At 42.7% G+C, this 20,655-nt stretch overlaps 1 protein-coding gene across 4 annotated transcripts in view; it reads left to right on the top strand.

The window, feature by feature from the left end:
• The window catches only part of Prr14l (proline rich 14 like), a 73,422-nt gene that overhangs the window by 10,401 nt on the left and 42,366 nt on the right, over positions 1-20,655 (top strand). For all 4 annotated transcript variants that reach the window (XM_036200493.1, XM_036200494.1, XM_036200495.1 and 1 more), the window contains exons 2-4: positions 852-1,377; positions 11,824-11,896; positions 20,381-20,434. In XM_036200493.1, the coding sequence (XP_036056386.1) occupies positions 901-1,377; positions 11,824-11,896; positions 20,381-20,434 (604 nt within the window). In that variant the 5' untranslated portion in view covers positions 852-900. The remainder of the gene's footprint in view (positions 1-851; positions 1,378-11,823; positions 11,897-20,380; positions 20,435-20,655) is intronic.

Raw genomic sequence — 20,655 nt, 5'->3', positions numbered from 1 at the left:
GGTATGTGCCACCAGGCCTGGCTGTTCTGTAGTATATGTATTTATGTGTATCTATGCAGATGAGTGTAGCTTCCTAAAGATGCTGGAGGCATCAAATCCCCTGGAGCTTGAGGTACTGATAGTTTTGAACTGTTCAGTATGGGTGCAGACTTGTGGGAACCAGACTCATGTCATCTGCAAGAACAGTATACACTTTTAACCACTTAGCCATTTTGCTAGCACCTCCCCTTCCTTCCCCCATATTCTTGAGATAGGAGCTCAATCTTAGCCCAGGATAGCCTCAAACTCAGTCTGTAGTTGAGGCTGTTCTTGCACTTGAGTTAATCCTCCTGTCTCAGCCTCCTGAATAAAAGAATCACAGGTATGAGCCCCAACACTCGGTGGTAACAGTTCATTTTGGTGGTGTTGGGGCTTGAACTCAGGCTTTATATACCCTGAGTAAGTGCTCTACCACTAAGCTTTGTTATGTGCTTCACATTTAAATAGTATTCACAAGGCAATATTTTAACTAAGGTCAATGACATGCCTATTGAAGATTAAGATGCATGTTTTTCACCATTTCAATAGACATTTTGATATTTGGGAATGCTGACATTTGAAGTTGAATCTGTTTTGCATCTTTTTGTTTTGTTTTTTTGAGACAGAGTTTCTCTGTATAATAGCTCTGGCTGTCCTGAAACTCATTTTGTAGACCAGGTTCATCCACCTGCCTCTGCCTCCCGAGGGCTGGGATTAAAGGCCTGCACCACCACCACCCGGCTGTTTTCCATATTTTACCCCAAGTGAACTGAAACAGTTCTTTTTCCCTGTCAAGGTTTTAAATGTGTATCCCTTCCTTTGATTTGTGTCAGGGTAAACCATTGATGTAAGAGACTTGACTCCTAATCTCCGTCTGCCCTAATGCTGTTGTCATCTGGAGTAGAGACTCAGCCAGTTCCACTTGATTCCTCCATGCCTGCTGTGGTACAGGAGTTATACTCTGAACTCTCAGTCAGTGTCTCCAAAGAGCTTCATGCTGAGAAGGGGCCAAGTATGATTCCAGATAGAAAACCTGGAGCCTCAAGCTCTTCTAGAAGTCAGAGTAGGGCATCACCCCTGGAGCTGCAGAGGACCCATGCAGAAGGCTGTGGTGAAGAAACCTTTGAGACCTTGGATTATGGGGGCAAGACTGGGTGGTGCGGACTAGTGGACCCCACAGCAAGAGGGCCTGTGGCCTTTGAGGTCTTGGATAGGGAAGAGAGAACCAAGCGCATGGAGCCAAAGGTCTTCAGAGATCAAGAAGACCAGGCCGAAGTTTTCAGAGAGCCCTGTGAGGGAGCAAAGGAAGACCCATGCCAGCATTCCACAGCTACTAAAGAAAAGATCTGCCCCTGTCAGGTAAGAAATGAGTCTTGATGCAGATACGTTCAATGTGAGTGACGACACTGCAGATGAGAAATCACAGATTCTGACAGGTAGCCTGTGACTTAGTCTTGAAACATTTTAAAAATAATTGTTTTATATATTTTTTGATGTCACTACTGTGCTTTCACTATTGCGTGGATTATTGAGTCTCTAAAAATAATGTATTTTTTTTTTTTAAGTTTATTTTTATTTCATGTGTATTGGTGTTTAGCCTGCGTGTGTATGTCTGTTTGAGAGTGTCAGATCTTGGAGTTACAGACAGTTATTAGAAGTGCTAGAAATTGAATCCAGCTCCTCAGGAAAAGCAGTCAGTGCTCTTAACTGCTGAGCCATCTCTCCAGCCCCTCAAAATAATGTATTTCTACACATGATGTTAGATAATTAGATATCAGGGCTGGGAGATGGTTTAATTGGTAAAGCATCGGTCACGCAAAGTTCAGATCCTCTACACCTGCATAAAAAAGCCAGGCACGTCAGCGTCTCAGTAGCAGAGAGAGCAGATCCTAGGAATTTGTTGGCTAGCCAGCTGAGCCAAATCTATGAGCTCCAGGTTCAGTGGAGACCCCACTCAAAAAGCAAGGTTGCAATGGGTAGTGGTGGTAGCACATGCCTTTAAATCCCAGCACTCGGGGGAGGGGAGTAGAGGAAAGTGGAACTCAGTGAGTTTGAGGTGATCAACTGAGTGAGTTCCAGGACAGCCAGTGTTACACAGATTACCCTTTTTTTTTAAAAAAAAAAAAGGAAAAATCTTGGTCTGGCTGTGGTGGCACATGACTGTAATCCCAGCACTCAGGAGGCGGAGGCAGGTGAATCTCTTGAGTCAAAGCTAGTCTGTTCTACATAGTGAATTCCATGATAGCAAATGTCACACAGTGATACCCTGTGTCAAAAACAAACCAAACAAAAAGACCATTGGGGGGGAAAAATGAAGGTGAACATAGAAGACACCTGATAGCAACCTCTAGCTTTTGTATGTGTAGGCATGGGTAAGCACACATGCATGTACACACACCACCAACACATTAACACACACACACACAGAAAGGTTTAGTGGTGGGACACTGAGACATGAGAATTGTCCTGAGTTGAAAACCAGCCTGGATTACAAAGTGAGTTTGAGGGCAGCCTGGGGTACAGGAAGAAAAATGAGGAGCAGTAAGTGCCTTTGATTCCAGCACTCTGAAGGGGGAGGATGGAGAACCAGAAATTCAAACTCATCAAGATCCACCTGCCTCTGCCTCTCCAGTGCTGGGATTAAAGGTGTTGTGTCACCACCATCCAGCTTTGTATGTTTGTTTTTTGAGACAGGGCTTCTCTTTGTAGCTTTGGCTGTCCTGGAACTCTCTCTGGAGGCCAAACTGGCCTCAAATTCAGAGATCTGCCTGCCTGTGCCTCCTAAAGTGCTGAACCAGTTCTTTTTTAGCTTTAGATTGATTTTGTTTTTGTGACAAGATCTTTATTCTGAAACTCAAACTGGCCTTTAATATAAGATAATCCTCCTGCCTCAACTTCTTGAGTATTGGAACTAGAAAAGTGCAGTTACCATGCCTGGCTTTGTAGCCACAATGAGAATTTCACAACCGTACGTAATTCTAGTTCCAGGGTCTCCTATATGTCTTCTGGACTCTTTGGGTACCAGACATGCATGTAATGCACATACATGCATGCACTCACACATACACTTAACACTTTTTTTTAAATTGTTGTCTTAGCTGACCTGAAACTTGTTATATAAACCAGTCTGGCTTTGAACTCACAGAGATCCACTTGCCTCTGTCTCTCAAGTGCTGGGTAAAGATGTGTACCACCACACCCAGCAACACATAAGACTTTTTTTTTTTTTTTTTTTAAAGATTTATTTATTGTTATTTATACAGTGTTCTGTCTGCACGTATCCCTGCAGGCCAGAAGAGGGCACCAGATCTCATTACAGATGGTTGTGAGCTACCATGTGGTTGCTGGGAATTGAACTCAGGACCTCTGGAAGAACAGCCAGTGCTCTTAACCTCTGAGCCATCTCTCCAGCCCCAAGACTTTTTAAAAAATTAAAAAGTTCAACACTTTAAGATCAAATTAATTGAAGGATGGGAGAAAAAAAATAGCTGAAGTTGTAGATACTTCCAAATTACCTTATTTGGGGGAAGTAGAATCCTCATGGCTTTCAGTACATTGGAACGTTTCATGTTGTTGATGTAAATGTATCTTTGTCTTAGTTTATTCCTGCTATGAAGAGACACCACGATCAAGGCAACTTCAGAAGAAAGTGTTTATTGGGGTCTTGGTCACAGTTTCATAGTTTGAGTCATAAACATCCGGCAGGGAGCATGATAGTAGGCAGGCAGGCCTGGTGCTAGAGCAGTAGCTGAGAGCTCAGATCTGATCCACAAGCAATAGACAGAGAGACAACTGGAAATTATGTGGGCTTTGAAACCTCAAAACTTACCTCTTAGTGGCACACCTCCTCCAACGAGGCCACAACTCCTAATCCTTCCCAACTAGTTCTACCATTAAAGGAACAGGCATTCTCTGGGGGCCATTCACATTCAAATCACCACCCCCTTCATAGATCTCTTTTATTTCTTAATTATATATTACACTTTTAAGTGAGCTGCATAAACATAATACCCTAAACAAGAGTAGAAATATACATACAGTATAACAAAATTAGCTTTAAATTTATATCAGTAAAGCAAAATCCATACTAATGTAAAACGTAAAATTAATAGTTTTGTTTTGTTTTGTTTTGTTTTCTTTTTTTTGAGCTGAGGATTGAATCCAGGGCCTTGCGCTTGTTAGGCAAGTGCTCTGCCACTGAGCTAAATCCCCAACCCTAATAGTTGTTTTTTAGATTAAAGTAGATTCAGTAATCTACCCTTTTATCTTAGCATTTCTATATCTCCCTTTTTCTTTTCAGAACAAGATCCCTGAATCTAATCTCCTTTGTTTAGCTTTTTTCGTGACCATTGTCCATAACAACTTGTAACCAACCCCCCTAAACAATAACAAATATCGATTATTTATTTTTGGGAATGTGAGTGTAGTTCACTAGACTATTTCCTGCTGATTGGGGTTGCTGGTAACCTTATGGGTACCCTGAGGAAATTTAGGATTATGGCTAGTCTTGACAAGTATTCTGTGAGCCTGGATCATCTCAGCCACCCTTCATATATCTCTTTATCAATTTCTATACTATTTAGTTTCTTCCGTCTCCCAACTTTCTTGGTTTGTCTCTGTTTGTTGAGACAAGTTCCTTTTTGTAGTCCAGGCTAGTCCTTTAACTCCTCATGTAGCCAAGGTTGACTTTGTACATCATTCCAAAAGAAGTACTTTGAGAAAACAGACTTAGAATTTTAAACTGGAGGTTCAGGTCAGTAGCTGAGCACTTGCCTGGCTAGCATACAGGAGGTGCAGTTGCATCCCCTAGTGCTGCCAAAACAACAGACAAAGCAATAGACACCTGCAGTTTTAGCAGGCCGGTCAATATTGGCTTAATTGACTCAGTGGTAGAGGATGGAGCCCTCCTGAGCTTGGTCCTCAGCACAACAATGAACCAAACATAGAATTGGATCTGTAGAATTGGTGTCAAGAAAAGAGGTTCTTATCTGATCATCTGATTAACAGAACTGTCTTACCTGGATCAAGAAGAATTGTGCTCTGTTTTACTGGTCAGGCTACACTAGAGTTGCATACTCTCCTCCATGTCATGTGTAGTAATGCTCTTGTGGACAAGAATTCACATGGGTAACAGAACCTGAAAACACACTGTTGGAAGCTGGGTTGTTGCATGTCTGATTTATGAGATTTATGAAAGACAAGTCAGGAGAATTTTGTTTTTCCTAAATCTCAGGAGATTTGAGAAGAGCCTTCAAGCATTTGGATGGCTTTCCAACAGAAGTGAGCCTGCTGGGCACAGTGTGACTCGTTGGACAGCATGGGATAGTAGTAGTTCCTAACCATTCTCGGCTCACAAATCCTGTGGCAGTCCGAACACTGCAGCCCTCTCAGACAAAGAGACATGCCATTTACACAGCGTTCAGGTTTCCAGACTGAGATGCCCACAAAATAATAACCCTTACTGGACTGGCAGGCTACCACATAGACAGCCGCAGCTAGGCGTGGTGGTAGTCCCGTCATTTGGGAGGATGAGGGAGGAAGATTGCTGTCTGTTCAAGACTACCCTGGACTATGTAGTGAATATCAGGTCAGACAGCTATAAAGCAAGATCCGAACTTGAAGAAAGAAAGAAAGCAAAATCAAACAAACCAGACAAAGTAAGAGAACATATTTCCAGCATATAATTTATAAATACCTTGCCTTATATAAAGAGAATTCTTTGTTTTTGTTTTGTTTTGTTTTTTGAGCCAGGTCTCTATGTAGTCCTGGATGTTCTGGAACTTGCTCTGTAGGCCAGGCTGGCCTCAAACTCACAGAGATCCGTCTGCCTCTGCCTCCCAAGTGCTGGGATTAAAGGTGTGCACCACCATACATAGAGAATTTTTGAATTGAAGAATTAAGAAACTGAGAGTCATAGTGCATACCTTTTTTTGGGATCTGAGGATCGAACCCAGGGCCTTGCGCTTGCTAGGCAAGCGCTCCACCACTGAGCTAAATCCCCAATCCCATCGTGCATACCTTTAATCCTAGCACTCATTTAAGAAGTTAACAGTTTAAATACTTCAATCATGAGAAATCTTTCAATCACTTAGAAGGTACATGCATCAATCTGGGTTTAGTTTACCAGGTGTGATGACACAGGCCTAATCCGAGCATCATAGAGGTAAAGGAATAATGATCCAGGAGTTCAAGATGAGCTTCAGGTGGAGAGCAAAGCCAGGCTAGCCTGGGCTAGGTGGCACCCTGTCTTAAAAGCAACCTGAGGGGTGCTGGAGAGATGGCTCAGAGGTTAAGAGCACTGGCTGCTCTTCCAGAGGTCCTGAGTTCAATTCCCAGCAACCACATGGTGGCTCACAACCATCTGTAATGAGATCTGGTGCCCTCTTCTGGCCTTCAGGCAGACATGCTGTATACATAATAAATAAATAAATCTAAAAAAAAAAAACACAAAAAAAACAACCTGAGAACATAAATTAGAAATACTTAAATATAAACTAAGAAATAATTCTTTCTTGCTTTAGAGTTGTGTCAAAAGGTGTAATATCTTGAACTAGTAATTTTGGTTCTTTGTTAAGGAATACTTTATTTTGGAAAAGAAAGAACTTTTTTTTTTAACTCTTTCATTTTATTTTTTTATTTTTATTATTATTATTATTATTATTTGGTTTTTTCGAGACAGGGTTTCTCTGCATAGCTTTCCGCCTTTCCTGGAACTCACTTGGTAGACCAGGCTGGCCTCGAACTTACAGAGATCCGCCTGGCTCTGCCTCCCGAGTGCTGGGATTACAGGCGTGAGCCACCACTGCCCGGCCTTATTTTATTTTTTAAATTACAATCATGATATTCATTAATTACACTCATGATATTAATTACATTTGTGGTATTCATTGATTATATTCACAGTATTCATTCAATTACTATATTTATGATATTCATTAATTACCTTAATTATATTGATTTATTACAATCATGATATTATGTCCTGATACTATTGTCTATTTGTGGGGCTTTTCCATCACATAAAACAGAGATTCTGTACTGAGGAAATCATTGCTCTATTTTCCTTTCTTCTCCATCTTGAGATAAGGTCCAATCTTTCTGTCTCTATGAATTTGTATATTCTACATATTCCATGTAGTATAGTTTTCTATAGTATTTGTCCCTTTTTTTGTTTTTGAATGTAAAAACACTTTATGTAGGAGAAATAATACACAGATAGCCAAACATAAAAACAGGTTATAATTCAAAAGTCCAGGGTTATTTGAAACTAGAAATTATTTTCTCTGTAGAAAATTGTAAAAACGATAATGTTTCCCAGTTAGCTCTTTTAAGCCAAATAATAGCTGAATTATACATATAAATATTGATTAGATTCTGGGATACAGAAGAAACCTATCTTCATCTCTTCAGAGAGCTTTGTTTTACTGAAGTTGTGTGAGTGAGATTCCTATTCATCTTCCCCTTCACTGTTTGATTTACGGCAGACATTTTTCTATAGGCTAATCCATATTCTAAAATCATTTTAGCCTCCCCTTCTGAAAGTACGGCCAGCATTTTCTTTCATCAGCTTGATACAGTACAAATTCTTATCTGAATAGTGATAGTTTCACTAAAGCTTGCCCAGTGATTGGGCAAAACCAAAACTTATTATAAGCCACAGTCATCCTAGCGTTCCCCCTGCTATGTATATAGCCTCCCTGGTTCTGTGGGTTGCAGTCTGATTGTCCTTTGCTTTATATCTAGTATCCACTTATGAGTGAGTACATATCATGTTTGTCCTATAACTAGCAATTCTTTCTTGCTTTAGAGTTGTGTCAAAAGGTGTAAAATCCTGAACTAGTAATTTTGGTTCTTTGTTGAGGAATACTTTATTTTGGAAAAGAAAGAACTTTAATTTTTTTTTCCCCCTCGAGACAGGGTTTCTCTGTAGCTTTGGAGCTTGTCCTAAACTAGCTCTGGGATTACAGGCGTGCACTACCACCACCCAGCTAAATTTTTTATTTTGTTTTTCGAGACAGAGTTTTTCTGCGTGACAGCCCTGGCTTTCCTGGAACTCAATCTATAATCCAGGCTGGCTTCGAACTCACAGATCTTCCTGTTTCCACCCCCCCACCCCCAACTGCTGTGATTAGAGGCGTGTACCACCAACCACCTGCCTCAAATTATTTTTTTGAGATTATAATCAGCCAGGTGGCAGTGGCACAGGCCTTTAATCCCAGCACTCGGGAGGCAGAGCCAGGCGGATCTCTGTGAATTCGAGGCCAGCCTGCTCTACAGAGCGAGATCCAGGGCAGGCACCAAAATGACACAGAGAAACCCTGTCTCAGAGAGAGAGAGAGAGAGAGAGATTGAGAGATTCTAATCTAACTACATTTCTTCCTCCCTTTTCCTCCCTCTGAACTCTCCCATATACTTCTCTCCTCTCTCTTCCAAATTCATGGTACTTTTTTTTTTGTTTGGTTTGGTTTTGGTTTTTTGTTTTTCGAGACGGAATTTCTCTGTGTAGCTTTGGAGCCTTTCCTGGAACTCACTCTGTAGAGCATGCTGGCCTCGAACTCACAGAGATCCGCCAGGCTCTGCCTCCCTAGTGCTGGGATTACAGGCGTGCGCTGCCGCCACCACTGCCTGGCTCTGGTGCTTGTTTTTTTACTGCATGGATATATGTATATACATTTATGTTCCTAACTATAACCTGCCAAGTCTGTATAATGTTACTCGTATGTGTTTCCAGGGCTGCCCTCTGACAGGACAACCGGTTGGTGTGTCTTCCCTGAAGAAGACCACCTCTCCTGCTCCCAGTTTTCCCCAGTTGCCTCGTTTTTTGAGTAGTGGATGAGGAAAAATTCATAAGGCCTAAATCCTACACATAATTTTTTTTAAGATTTTTAAATTTATGTGTATGAATATTTTACTTACGTGTATATATGTGCACTGTGTCTATGCCCGGTACCAGTGGAGGGCAGAAGAGGGCTTCAGATCTTGGAACTGGAGTTACTGACAGTTGTGAGCCACCATTTGGGTGCTGGGAGCCAAACCCAGGTTCTCTGCAAGAACAACAAGCGCTCTTGACCACTAAACTATCTGTCCAGCACCATGAGTTTTCTTTTCTTCTTTAAATTATTTATTTATTTATCTATCTATCTATCTATCTATTTATTTATTTATTTGGGACTTTTTGAGGCAAGGTTTCTCTGTTTAGCTCTGGCTATCCTGGAACTCACTCTGTAGACCAGGCTGGCCTAGAACTCGGAGATCTGCCTGCCGCTGCCTCCCGAGTGCTGGGATTAAAGGCCACCACCACCCGGCATATAAAAGGATTTCTTTTTGGAAATAAATATAACTTCAGTGACTTAAAAGTGAAAACCCTTGGCAGCTGAAGAGCTATTTCTGTCAGTAAGTGCTTGCTTGCTATGCAAGCATGAGGAACGGAGTTTGATCTGAGCACCCATATAAGAAGCCAAGAGTGCTGGCACACTTGTACTCTGGAGGGTCTCTGGGACTCTCACTGAGCAGCCTAACCTATCCTTATCACTGAGAGACTCTTTTTCAAGAAACAAGGTGAGGGCTGGCTGAGCCGACCCTGAGTTTGATCCCTAGAGCCCATGGAAAGATAGGAGAGAGCCAACTCCACAAAATTGACCTCCACATGTGCACAGAGGTACTTCCCCTTCCCACATCACACCCAGTCATAATAAAGGGGAAAATATTGAGGAGCAACACCAAAGGTCAACATCTGGCCTCCACCTATACCCACGCGTGCATACCCACAGGTGCATGTACACACAGGGCACTACTGTCCCCTAGTTTGTTGTGGCTCTGATTTCATGCAACTGAGAAGTATCTAAAGCATGTTGCTGAGGTGTAAATGTTTTCTGTGACTTCACAATCAGTGCCTCCCTTAAAGCTGCAGTTTTTCTGAATTAAGATCCAGAGGAAAATTCCTGTAAAAGTTCATCTCTACATATAAAGGTATAAGGAACTGAAAGATCCATCTGGTGATAAAAACTTTCTTTCCTTAGAGTGTTGGCAATTGAATCCAGGCCTTTGTGCCTGCTAGTTAGGCACTGTGCCAACCGAGCTGCATCTCCATCACTATTTGACTTTTTCAGAAAAAAAATCTCAACTTGTAGCCCAGAGACTGGCTAAGAATCTGTGCTTCTTCCAGCTTAGCCTCTGTAGAGCTGGGATTACAAATATGGGCCACCAGAGCCACATCCAGGGGTATGCCCCCCCCCCCCTTTTTTTTTTTCCAAAACAGGCTTTCTCCATGTAGATCAGGCAGGGCTTGAACTCAGAGATTCACCTGCCTCTGCATCCTGAGTGCTGGGATTAGAGTTGTGTGTCAAGGGAGTATGCTTTCTTAACCTTGGATCTGGGCTTGATTTGCAGCACCCATGTGATCACAACCATCTGTAACTGCAGTTCTGGGGACTCTGGCACTCTCTTCTGACCTCTGCAGGTACCAGGCACACATATGTTGTACATTCGTTCAGGCAACACATTCATACACATCATAAAATAAATTAATTAAAAACATGAACTAAAACTGAGGACTGGAGAGATGGCTCAGTGGTTAAGAGCACTGGCTGTTCTTCCAGAGGTCCTGAGTTCAAGTTCAGCACCCACACACAATTGTAACTGATTATAACTTCAGTCCTGGGAGAGCTGATGCCATCTTCGGGCCTTGAATATCACTTCATTTAGGCAAACAGGCAAAGCACTCATGTAAGAAACAATGCTTTTTTTTTTTTTTTAAGATTTATTTATTACATATACAGTGTTCTGCCTGCATGTATGACTGAAGGCCAGAAGAGGGCACAAGAACTTATTACAGATGGTTGTGAGCCACCATGTGGTTGCATGGGAATTGAACTCAGGACTTCTGGAAGAACAGCCAGTGCTTCTAACCTCTGAGCCATCTCTCCAGCCCTACATTTTTTAAATTAAAAAAAAAAATCTTTAAAAACTTTTCCTTTGAAGTAATTTATGATTTACATAAAAATGGAAAGGGAGAACAAAAGTTTAAAAGTGAAATCTGGCCTTAGTTTATTAGACTGAGGACCTTTTTTTTTTTAAACAAGGTTTGACTACATCATCTTGCTGGCCTGGAACTTGCTGGGTAGATCTAACTGACTTTGAACTCACAGAGGTTTCTCTGCCTCTTCAGAACTGGCATTAAAAGTCACAATTCAGCCATTAATTTTCCCATTGATTTGCAAGTGTCTAAGAGTTCTGAGGCAGCTGCTGTTCCAGAGATTCAGCTGGCTCCTCCTCTTCATGCTCTTATTCTTTCCAACCCCCTCATTAAAGTTAACTTTCCATAGCTGCTGTGTGAGCTGCATGCCTGTGCAAGGGAGCACAGAGAGATCTTGGAAGGAAGAAAGGGGCACTGGCCTCTCCTCTGCCACCGTGGCTTCTATCCTGTGCCTGCTTAAGCTGGCACTGCACTAAGTTTATTTCTTGTTTTCAGATGCATGCTAGCAGTCCCACCTCTCAAGAGACTGAGGCAGGAGGATTATAGCTGCTTGAGTCCCACCTGGGTTACATGGTAACCCCTACCTCCAAAATTAACAACAACAAAAAAGCAAGCATTAATAGGGCTTGTCTGCATCTGCTTCAAGCTCACATTCTAGAGAAGTGAGACTTTTTATTTATTAACCTAAACTTGAATTTTCCTTCAGATCTCTACTCCTGTGACTGTTGGCAGATTCCTTGGAGTCACACTGAGCTCTGAAGTAACAACTGGTGTCTGTGAGCTCAGGCACCTCTGCATCATCCATTGACTCTTGGGCTTTCCTGTTGCAGGATCCCCTCCTGATTCAATCCAGCAAGGATCCTGTATGTGTGAAACTCCCTGAAGACCTGCTCAAGAACAGAGGTATGATACTTGTTGTTTCGTTTTTTTTTTTTTTTTTTGAGACATGGTCTTCCTGTATAGTCCTGGCTGGCCTGGAACTCATAGATAGCCACCTGCCTCTGCCTCCTGAGTGCTTGGATTAAAAGCATGTGCCATCACACCTGGGAAGATTTTTTTTTTTCCTTTTTTTAAGATTCACTCATTATTTATGTGTATGTGTCAGCTTGCTTAAGTAAGTGTATACCATGTGTGCAGAAGCCAGTGGAGGCCAGAAGAGGGTGTCAGATCTACTGGAGATAAAGGCAGTTGTGAGCCACCATGTGGGTGCCGGGGAAATGTTGCAAGAACAGTAAGCACTCTTCATTGCTGGGCCGTGTTTCCAGCCCCGAAATTGGGGATTGTTAAGAAAAGGTTTAGTTGTGTTCTTTTGGGTGGCAACCAGTGTATACACTCTTAGTGGGAATAATGTATTCTTTTTTTGTTAGCATTTTTACCGGGTTGGGTTTTCTTTTGTTGTTGTTGTAGTTCAGATGGGGAGGGGTGAATGGAGAAAGAAACAGAAGAGTAAGGGTAGAGACTGGTCTGGAAGCTTATCTGAAGAGATGTGAGGGCACGGGAGTGGTGGGGATAGGTTCGGCTCTGTGCTCCCCAGGCCTGCTGGGGCTGTGGTGGGGGCTTGAACCGTGTGTTATAGAGGGAGGGAGGCTCTGTGCTCCCCCAGGCCTGCTGGGGCTGTGGAGGGGGCTTGAACCGTGTGTTATAGAGTGAGGGAGGCTCTGTGCTCCCCCAGGCCTGCTGGGGCTGTGGAGGGGGCTTGAACCGTGTGTTATAGAGTGAGGGAGGCTCTGTGTTCCTCCAGGCCTGCTGGGGCTGTGGAGGGGGCTTGAACCGTGTGTTGCAGAGCTGGTGGTTTTCTCCCATTCCAGTCTCCTGGTACAGAGTATGTAGGTGATCTCTGGAGACCAAGCTAGCTCAAGCTAAGCCTCTGAGCCTGTAACTTTCCAGTCTTCTCACAGTATGAACTTGGACTCAGTTGGTCTGCAGGTACCAGTTTTTTTTTCCAGGACAGGATTTCTGGGTAGCCCTAGCTGTCCTTGAACTTGTACTGTAGGCTAGGCTGGCCTCAAACTCACAGAGATCTGCTAGGCATGTCTTTTTAGGACTTTTTAAAAGATTCATTCATTCTATTTATTTATTTATTTAATTTATTTATTTATTATACAATATTCTGTCTGCATGTATGCCTGCAGGCCAGAAGAGGACACCAGATCTCATTACAGATGGTTGTGAGCCACCATTGAACTCAGGACCTCTGGAAGAGCAGTCAGTGCTCTTAACCACTGAGCCATCTCTCCAGCCCCTTTTTAGGACTTTTTATTCACATCTCCCTGCCCCAGCCCTGCCCATCTTTTGTCAGGGTCTCACTATGTAGACCTGGCTGTCCTGGAACTCTCCATGTAGACTTCTCCCAGACCCAAGTAAGGCCTGCTGTCCCAAACTTCCTACAGCCTCATAGAGCCCTGCTCTTGGCTGGACTGAGTGTTCCAATATAGAAACCTGCTGAGGACATTTCAGACAAAACCCATAACAGTTGGGGGGGAGGGCTCCTGGGAAGTGTCCATAGAGGGAAGGAGACGTAGCTGAGGGTTATGTCACGGAGTCAGTCCTGTCAGACTGGTCCCTCCCTGTCTGCTAATATCAGGGGTGTTTATTTGTTGAAATAAGTTCTATGTAGTCTTGGCTGGCTTTGAATTTGTCTGTGTAGAGCAAGCTGACCTCAAACTCAGAGATCCTCCTGCCTCTGTTTCCTGAGTACTGGAATTAAAGGCTTGAGAAAACTGGCCCAGCTCTTTGCTTACTTGGTTTTTGTTTGAGGCAGTTTTCATGTATTCCAGGGCATCCTTGATCCTGCTATGTAGTCAGGGGTGACCTTGAACTTGTGATCTCTTACTGCTTTTCAAGTGCTAGAATTACAGGTATGCGCTGTCACACCTAGTTTAACTCCTTAAGTATTGAATTTTAAAAACGGCACACGGGTTGGGGATTTAGCTCAGTGGTAGAGCACTTGCCTAGCAAGTGCAAGGCCCTGGGTTTGGTCCTCAGCTCTGGCAAAAACAAACAAACAAACAAACAAATAAATAAATGCTAAATACTAAATAAATAATAAAATAAAATAAATAAAATAAAAATTGAAAAGGCACAAAGGAGTTCTACCATACAACAGAACCCATGTAGGAGGTTTATTGAGGGGAGGGGAGAGAGGAGGGGTCAGGGACTGGTCTTTGGGGATGAGAGTGAAGGGAGAGGGAAGGAGGGAGGGAGGGAGGGAGGGAGGGAGGGAGAAAGAAAGAGATGTGTGTGTGTGTGTGTGTGTATGTGTGTGTGTGTGTGTGTGTGTACTACCTTTGGCGAGTGTGGGGGAGTGGGTGGATCCTGCTTTTATAGGTCACTTTGAGCATGCATATATAGGCTTACGTAGCTAGGCCATGCATGCACATAGATTACATGATCATGCTGCACATGGATTACCTAGGATGTGAGTCACTAAGCATTTTGCGTGACTGCTGACAGCGCATGTGCAGTGATATGACTCCACAAGTGGTTAGGAATAACATTAAGCTCATTGATATTTGTTGTTCTTGTTTTTTTGTCTGTTTTTCTAGACAGGGTTTCTCTGTGTTGTTTTGGAGCCTGTCCTGGAACTTGCTCTGTAGACCAGGCTAGCCTTGAACTGACAGAGATCCGCCTGCCTCTGCCTCCCAAGTGCTGGGATTAAAGGTGTGCGCCACCGCCCCCAGCGGGGAGATGGTTTCTTAATTCTAGCATGAAGTAACATCTCAGTGTAGCTCCCCCTCCCTATTATTTTTTGAACCCAGTTTCACTTTATAGACTAATCCTACTAATACATAAGCAGGTTCCAGGCCAGCCAGGGCTATGCAGTGAGATCTTGCCTCAAACCGTTTTATTTATTTTTTTTTTAAAGATTTATTTATTTATTATGTATACAGTGTTCTGCCTGCAGGCCAGAAGAGGACACCATATCTCATTACAGATAGTTGTGAGCCACCATGTGGTTGCTGGGAATTGAACTCAGGACCTCTGGAAGAACAACCAGTGCTCTTAACCTCTGAGCCACCTATCCAGACCTCAAACCGTTTTTTTGTTTTGTTTTGGTTTTGGTTTTTTTTTTATTCTGTTTATTTCTTATGTGTGGATGGGTGGATGTACTGCATCATGAAGTGGAAGCCAGAGGACAGCCTGCAGTCATTTCTCCCTCCACCATGTGGATCCCAGGGATGGAATTCAGGTCCCAGGCTTGGTGGCAAGTGCCTTAACCTGCTAAGCCATCTCATTGGATCCTGGAACACTTTATGTAGATCAGACTGGCCTTCAATTTATAATGCTTCTCCTGCCACCATTCCTGGCCTGTTGTAGTTTCTGTATTCTCCAATGACGGATGATGGTATTGTGGGGTTTTGTTTGGATGGTTTTTGGTTTTGTTTTTAAATTGTGTATGAGTGTTTTGCATACATTTATGTCTGGTGCCAGAGAGTCTAGGGTACAGGTTCAGATCCCCTGGAACTAGAGTTACAGATAGTTGTGAGCTGCCATGTTGGTGTTGGGAACTGAACCTGGGTCCTCTGCAGGAGCAGTCAGTGAGTGCTGTTAACTGCTGAGCCATCTATGACATTTTTATGTATTTATTTTTCATTTATATATCTTTGGTGGTATGCTTTTTGGGGGAACGGGGTGATGATTCAAGACAGGGTTTCTCTGTGTAGCCCTGGCTGTCCTGGAACTTGCTCTGTAGACCAGGCTGGCCTCAAACTCAAGAGATCTACCTGCCTCTACCTCCTAAGAGCTGGGATTAAAGACATGCACTACCACCACCTGATAAATACTTAGTTTTTGAATTGGTGCTAAACAATTTTAGATTCACAGAGAAGTTGAGCCTGTTCTAGAGTATGTACATGGATAGTGTGGTGGTGTGGTGGTTTGAAGTATGTCCATATCCCCGTACATGAGTACGTGGACAGTGTGGTGGTGTGGTGGTTTGAAGTATGTCCATATCCCCGTACATGAGTACGTGGACAGTGTGGTGGTGTGGTGGTTTGAAGTATGTCCATATCCCGTACATGAGTACATGGACAGTGTGGTGGTGTGGATGAGAGTGGCCCTTTAGGCTCATATATTTGAACACTTGACGGCTCCTAGTTAGTGGGACTGTTTGAGAAAGATGAGGAGATGTGTGACTTTGGAAGAGGTGTGTCACTGAAGATGTGCTTTGAGGTTTTAAAATCCCAGGCCATTCCCAGTTAGCTTGATGTAATGCCTCAGCTACTGCTCCAGTGCCCTGCCTGCCTGCCTGCCATACCAGCCATGATGGTTATGGACTCACCCTCTGAAATTGTAAGCCCCAGTAAACTCTTTTTTATATAAGTTCCTTTGTTGTGGGATCTGATCACAACAATGGAAAAGTAACTAAGACAGATGATTGTGATAGTTAATTTTATGGATTTAGGATCACCATGGAAACATAGTTCCATGAAGAACTATCTAATGTATGTTAATCGAGGCAGGAAGACCCGCTCTACTTGTGGTCACTACCGTTCTTGGGATGGAGGCCAGGACTGAATGAAAAGGAGAATGTGGAGCTGAGCACAAGCATTTGCCACTCATGTTTGACTGGGTTCAGTCTGAGCAGCCATCTCGACTGTTCGACTGTTTCCCACCACACATCCCCTGCCCAGCACGATGGACTGTGAGCCAACCTTCCTTCCTTCCTTCAGTTGTCTGCCTCAGGCGTTTTGTCACAGCAGCAAGATGAGTAAGAGGTGGGTCCCCTGGTATTAGTTAGCATCTTACCTTAATACACTACATTTTGAGTCCTTAAAAGCCAGTATTGATAAATCATTATCAAGTTCATGCTTTATTCAGATTACTGTACTGAGTAACTTTTGCTGTTTGACAATCCCATTTAGTCCTCTTGTCATTTCAGGATTCTCTAATTGTGATAGTGGGGCAGTGCCTGTGTTTTGGTGTTTGGGGGTGATTTAAGAGTGCAGGTGAGCCGGGTGGTGGTGGCACATGCCTTTAATCCCAGCATTTGGGAGGCAGAGCCAGGCGGATCTCTGTGAGTTTGAGGCTAGCCTGGTCTCCAGAGCAAGATCCAGGAAAGGCGCAAAGCTACACAGAGAAAAAGAGTGCAGGTATATTGTAGACTAAGTTTAGAGGTGAAGTTACTTTCAGGGGACGCACTGTATTATTCCCTTATAGTCTCAGCCCTGGAAAGTGAGGCAGGAGGATTATGAGCTCAATTTTAGCCTAGCTGAGAACATAGCTTTTAGGAAGTGTAATTTTGATTACACTACATCAAGGAAGGACACATGCTATCAACATGCCCTAGTGTTTGTTGGTTTTTCCCACTGTAAAGTGACTCTTCTTCCTTTTCATACTTTAAACTTTTTAACAAATAAAGTTGAGAACTTTATTAAAAAATAAAGATGGCTCAATGGTTAGGAGCCACTGGATGCTCTTACTGAGGACCCAGGTTTAGTTCCCAGTCTTACACAGTGGCTAATAAGCATCTGTAACTCCAGTTCTAGAGGATTCCATGCTTTCTTCTGGCTTCCTCAGACACCAAGGTGTACGTACATATATTCAGGCAAAACACTCACATACACAAAATATACAAATAAACAAATGCTAAAAAAAAAAATACAAAAAATAAAAATAAAGTTGCCTTAAATTCTGCTTCAAAGTCTTGTAAAGTTTAAAAATTTATGTGTATAAAAACAATTCGCCTTAGTGGGTCAGAGTATTGTTTTGCTTTCCAGCTGCACACGGCTCTTTCTCCACCTACCTTCTGCTATGACTGCTTGAAAGTGGCTGCTCCCTCCCCCTCCCTAAGATTCTCGATTAAGTGGAGAATGGATGTGCTTTAGCGGATCTGAACTTCCCTGCCTTGCACAGAGGAGAACCATAGTCATCAGTTTCGGGGGGTGGATGAAGAATTTCTCATTGTTCTGGACAGATGTAATGAGGGTACAGCTGAAAGTGTGACTTAATGAATTATATAGTATCCTATAGAAAGATGAGATGAAATTATGAGGAGTGCTCAGGCTGAGAAGTTCATGAGTAGATTGTTGTTTGGGATCATAGGAAATTAGATTATTTCACAATGCTCAGTACTGTGTGTGGAATTGGAGGTGGCCTTTTGTTAGTAATTAATATTTATGCTAACTGTTGACATCCAGTGCACATTTATCCATTCAGTGCTTGCTGCCTCTGCCTATCCTAGAGGTCTGGGAGTGTAGTTCAGTGACAGAGCTAATTGTGTGTGTGGTTCTGGACTTGATTGTTAGCACCCAGAGAGCAATTCCTCCCCCCACCTCTCTGTGAGGGGATGCTAGTCTTGTGCCTGCCAGGCAAACCTTGTATCACTAAGTTTTACCTGCAGCCTCTACTCCAAATATTTTAAATGGTGTTCTACACCCAGATACCATTGTAACTGTTCTGGTGTCCAGTTGAATAAGAATCAAAGAGAAAAGACAGGCAGCTCTCCGAACACCGTCAGCACTATACCAGGCAGTGGGGTTTGTTGTTGTTGTTGTTCTGTTTTTGTTTTTGTTTTTGATTTTGAGACAGAGCTTCTCTGGGTAGCTTTGGAGCTTGTCCTGAAACTCACTCTGTAGCCCAGGCTGGCCTCAAATTCACAGATCCTCCTGGCTCTGTGTCCCCAGTGCTGGGATTAAAGCTGAGCACCACCACCTCTGGCCCAGGCAGTGTTTACATGTGATGGTTAATCCTCCATGCAGCACTGAGGTAAGTGTACTTACCGTGCTTTCTACAAAAGAAGAAACTGAGGCTCAGAGGAGGAAGTACGGTAGAGTTGAGTAGCTTCAGAATTCTGGCTGGCCTTGAATTTGTGGTGGGCCTCCTGTCTCCCTCCTGCTGCCTCAGTGTGTCTGTAGTTGTGTTTACACTCGGTACAAAAGTTGGATTTGTGTTGTTGTTGTTGTTGTTGTTGTTGTTGTTTGCTTTTGCTTTACTGGTTTCCTAATGGCAGTCTATACTAACTCAAAACTGAAAGGAATGAACTAAACTTCAATGTTCCTGTTACTCAGCTTCAGTATTAATCAGTCTTACAAAAAGGCAACTGGATTTTTTGTTTTGTTTTGTTTTGTTTTTGTTTTTCCAGGCAGGGTTTTTCTTTCTTGTTTTTGGCAGTGCTGGGAGATTGAAACTGTGATTTCACTAATGCTAGGAATGGGCTCTACCACTGAGCTGCAGTCCCAACTCTGACTGTAAATAGCTGTTTTGTCTACACTGTATCTAATTTCAGATAATAAAATAGACATTGAATAATAAGAATGTGTAATGACAATTTACTAGTGATAGCTAGCTAGATTGATTGATTAGTTTTACAATACCTAGCATTGATTCCAGCACCTTGTTCATACTAGGCAAGTACTTGACCATTGAGCTTAGTTCTAGCCCCTTTTTCAGCTTCTCTCTCTCTCTCTCTCTCTTTTTTTTTCCTCCAGTTTTTTGAGACATGGGGTTTTTTTTTTTTTTGTTTTTGTTTTTGTTTTTGTTTTTGTTTTTAATGTAGTTTTGGTGTCTATCCTGGAACTCACTCTGAAGACCAGGGTGGCCATGAACTCACAGAGATAGACCTGCCTCTGCCTCCTGAGTGCTGGGATTAAAGGCACTCACCACGGCCTCCCAGCTGAAAATTTTATTTTATATGCATTAGTATGTTGTCTGCATGTATGTCTGTATGAGGGCATGGGATTACCTGGAATTGGAGTTACAGACAGTTGTGAGCTGCCATGTGGGTGCTGGGAAATGAACATGGGTCCTCTGGAAGAGTGTCCAGTGTTCTTAGTGGCTGAACCATCTCTCCAGTCCTCTTTTTAGCTTTTATTTTGAGGTGCCTAGACTGACCTGGAACACACTTTGTAGCTCTTGACATTCTGTGATCATGCTGTCCTGCCTCAGCTCTTGAGTAGCTGGTGTTACAAACTGAACCACTAGGGCCTCCTGTGCATGTTTTAAAATGGCAACTTTCTTTTTCTTTCTTTCTTTCTTTTTTTTTTTTTTCTTGACAAGGTTTCTCTCTGTAGCTCTTATCTGACTCAGAACTCTGCAGACAGGCTGGCCATGAACTCACAGAGACCTGCCTGAAAGTGGCAACTTCTTAAGACTGAATCAGGCTCACATTTCCTGTGTTACTCGGTTATCTAATCATCTGTGAATGCCAAGTAACATAGTGAGAAAGGTGGTTTTTATTTTTTAATTTTTTTTACAAAATTGACTGCTTTTTTGGGTTCTTTGTCATAGTTTGCAAAGAAACAAAGTGCTTGTATGGCTTACTGAGCTTTTTGATTATGTTTTTGAGTTAAGTCATCATTGGATGCATGATGAAATTCGCTTAGCTAGAGCAGCTTTTTTATTTTTTAAATTACATACTTATTTGAGTTTCTTTCTCTTCTGTAAAAGGAAATGTACACAATACAACTGGAGCTCTGCCAGAACCCATTGAAGACATACAAGGTATGAAAACCAGTGGGACTAAAGGGCAATAATGAAGGACACAGGGTGGTGCTGTGAGTCAACATCTGTCAGCTGGGTGTAGTGAACACCAGGAGCAGACAGAATCATGGCCCACAGAGAGCTTTTGGAAACCAGAGCTTTAGTTACCCTAGAGCCTTCAGTCTTGGGGACCCTGGATTAATAAAGCAGTTCTTTAAGAAAACCATGTGGAGAATTACTAA

Source organism: Onychomys torridus, chromosome 10 (assembly GCF_903995425.1).
Source record: "Onychomys torridus chromosome 10, mOncTor1.1, whole genome shotgun sequence".
NCBI lineage: Eukaryota > Metazoa > Chordata > Mammalia > Rodentia > Cricetidae > Onychomys > Onychomys torridus.
This window is presented reverse-complemented; position numbering and strand designations above follow the sequence as displayed.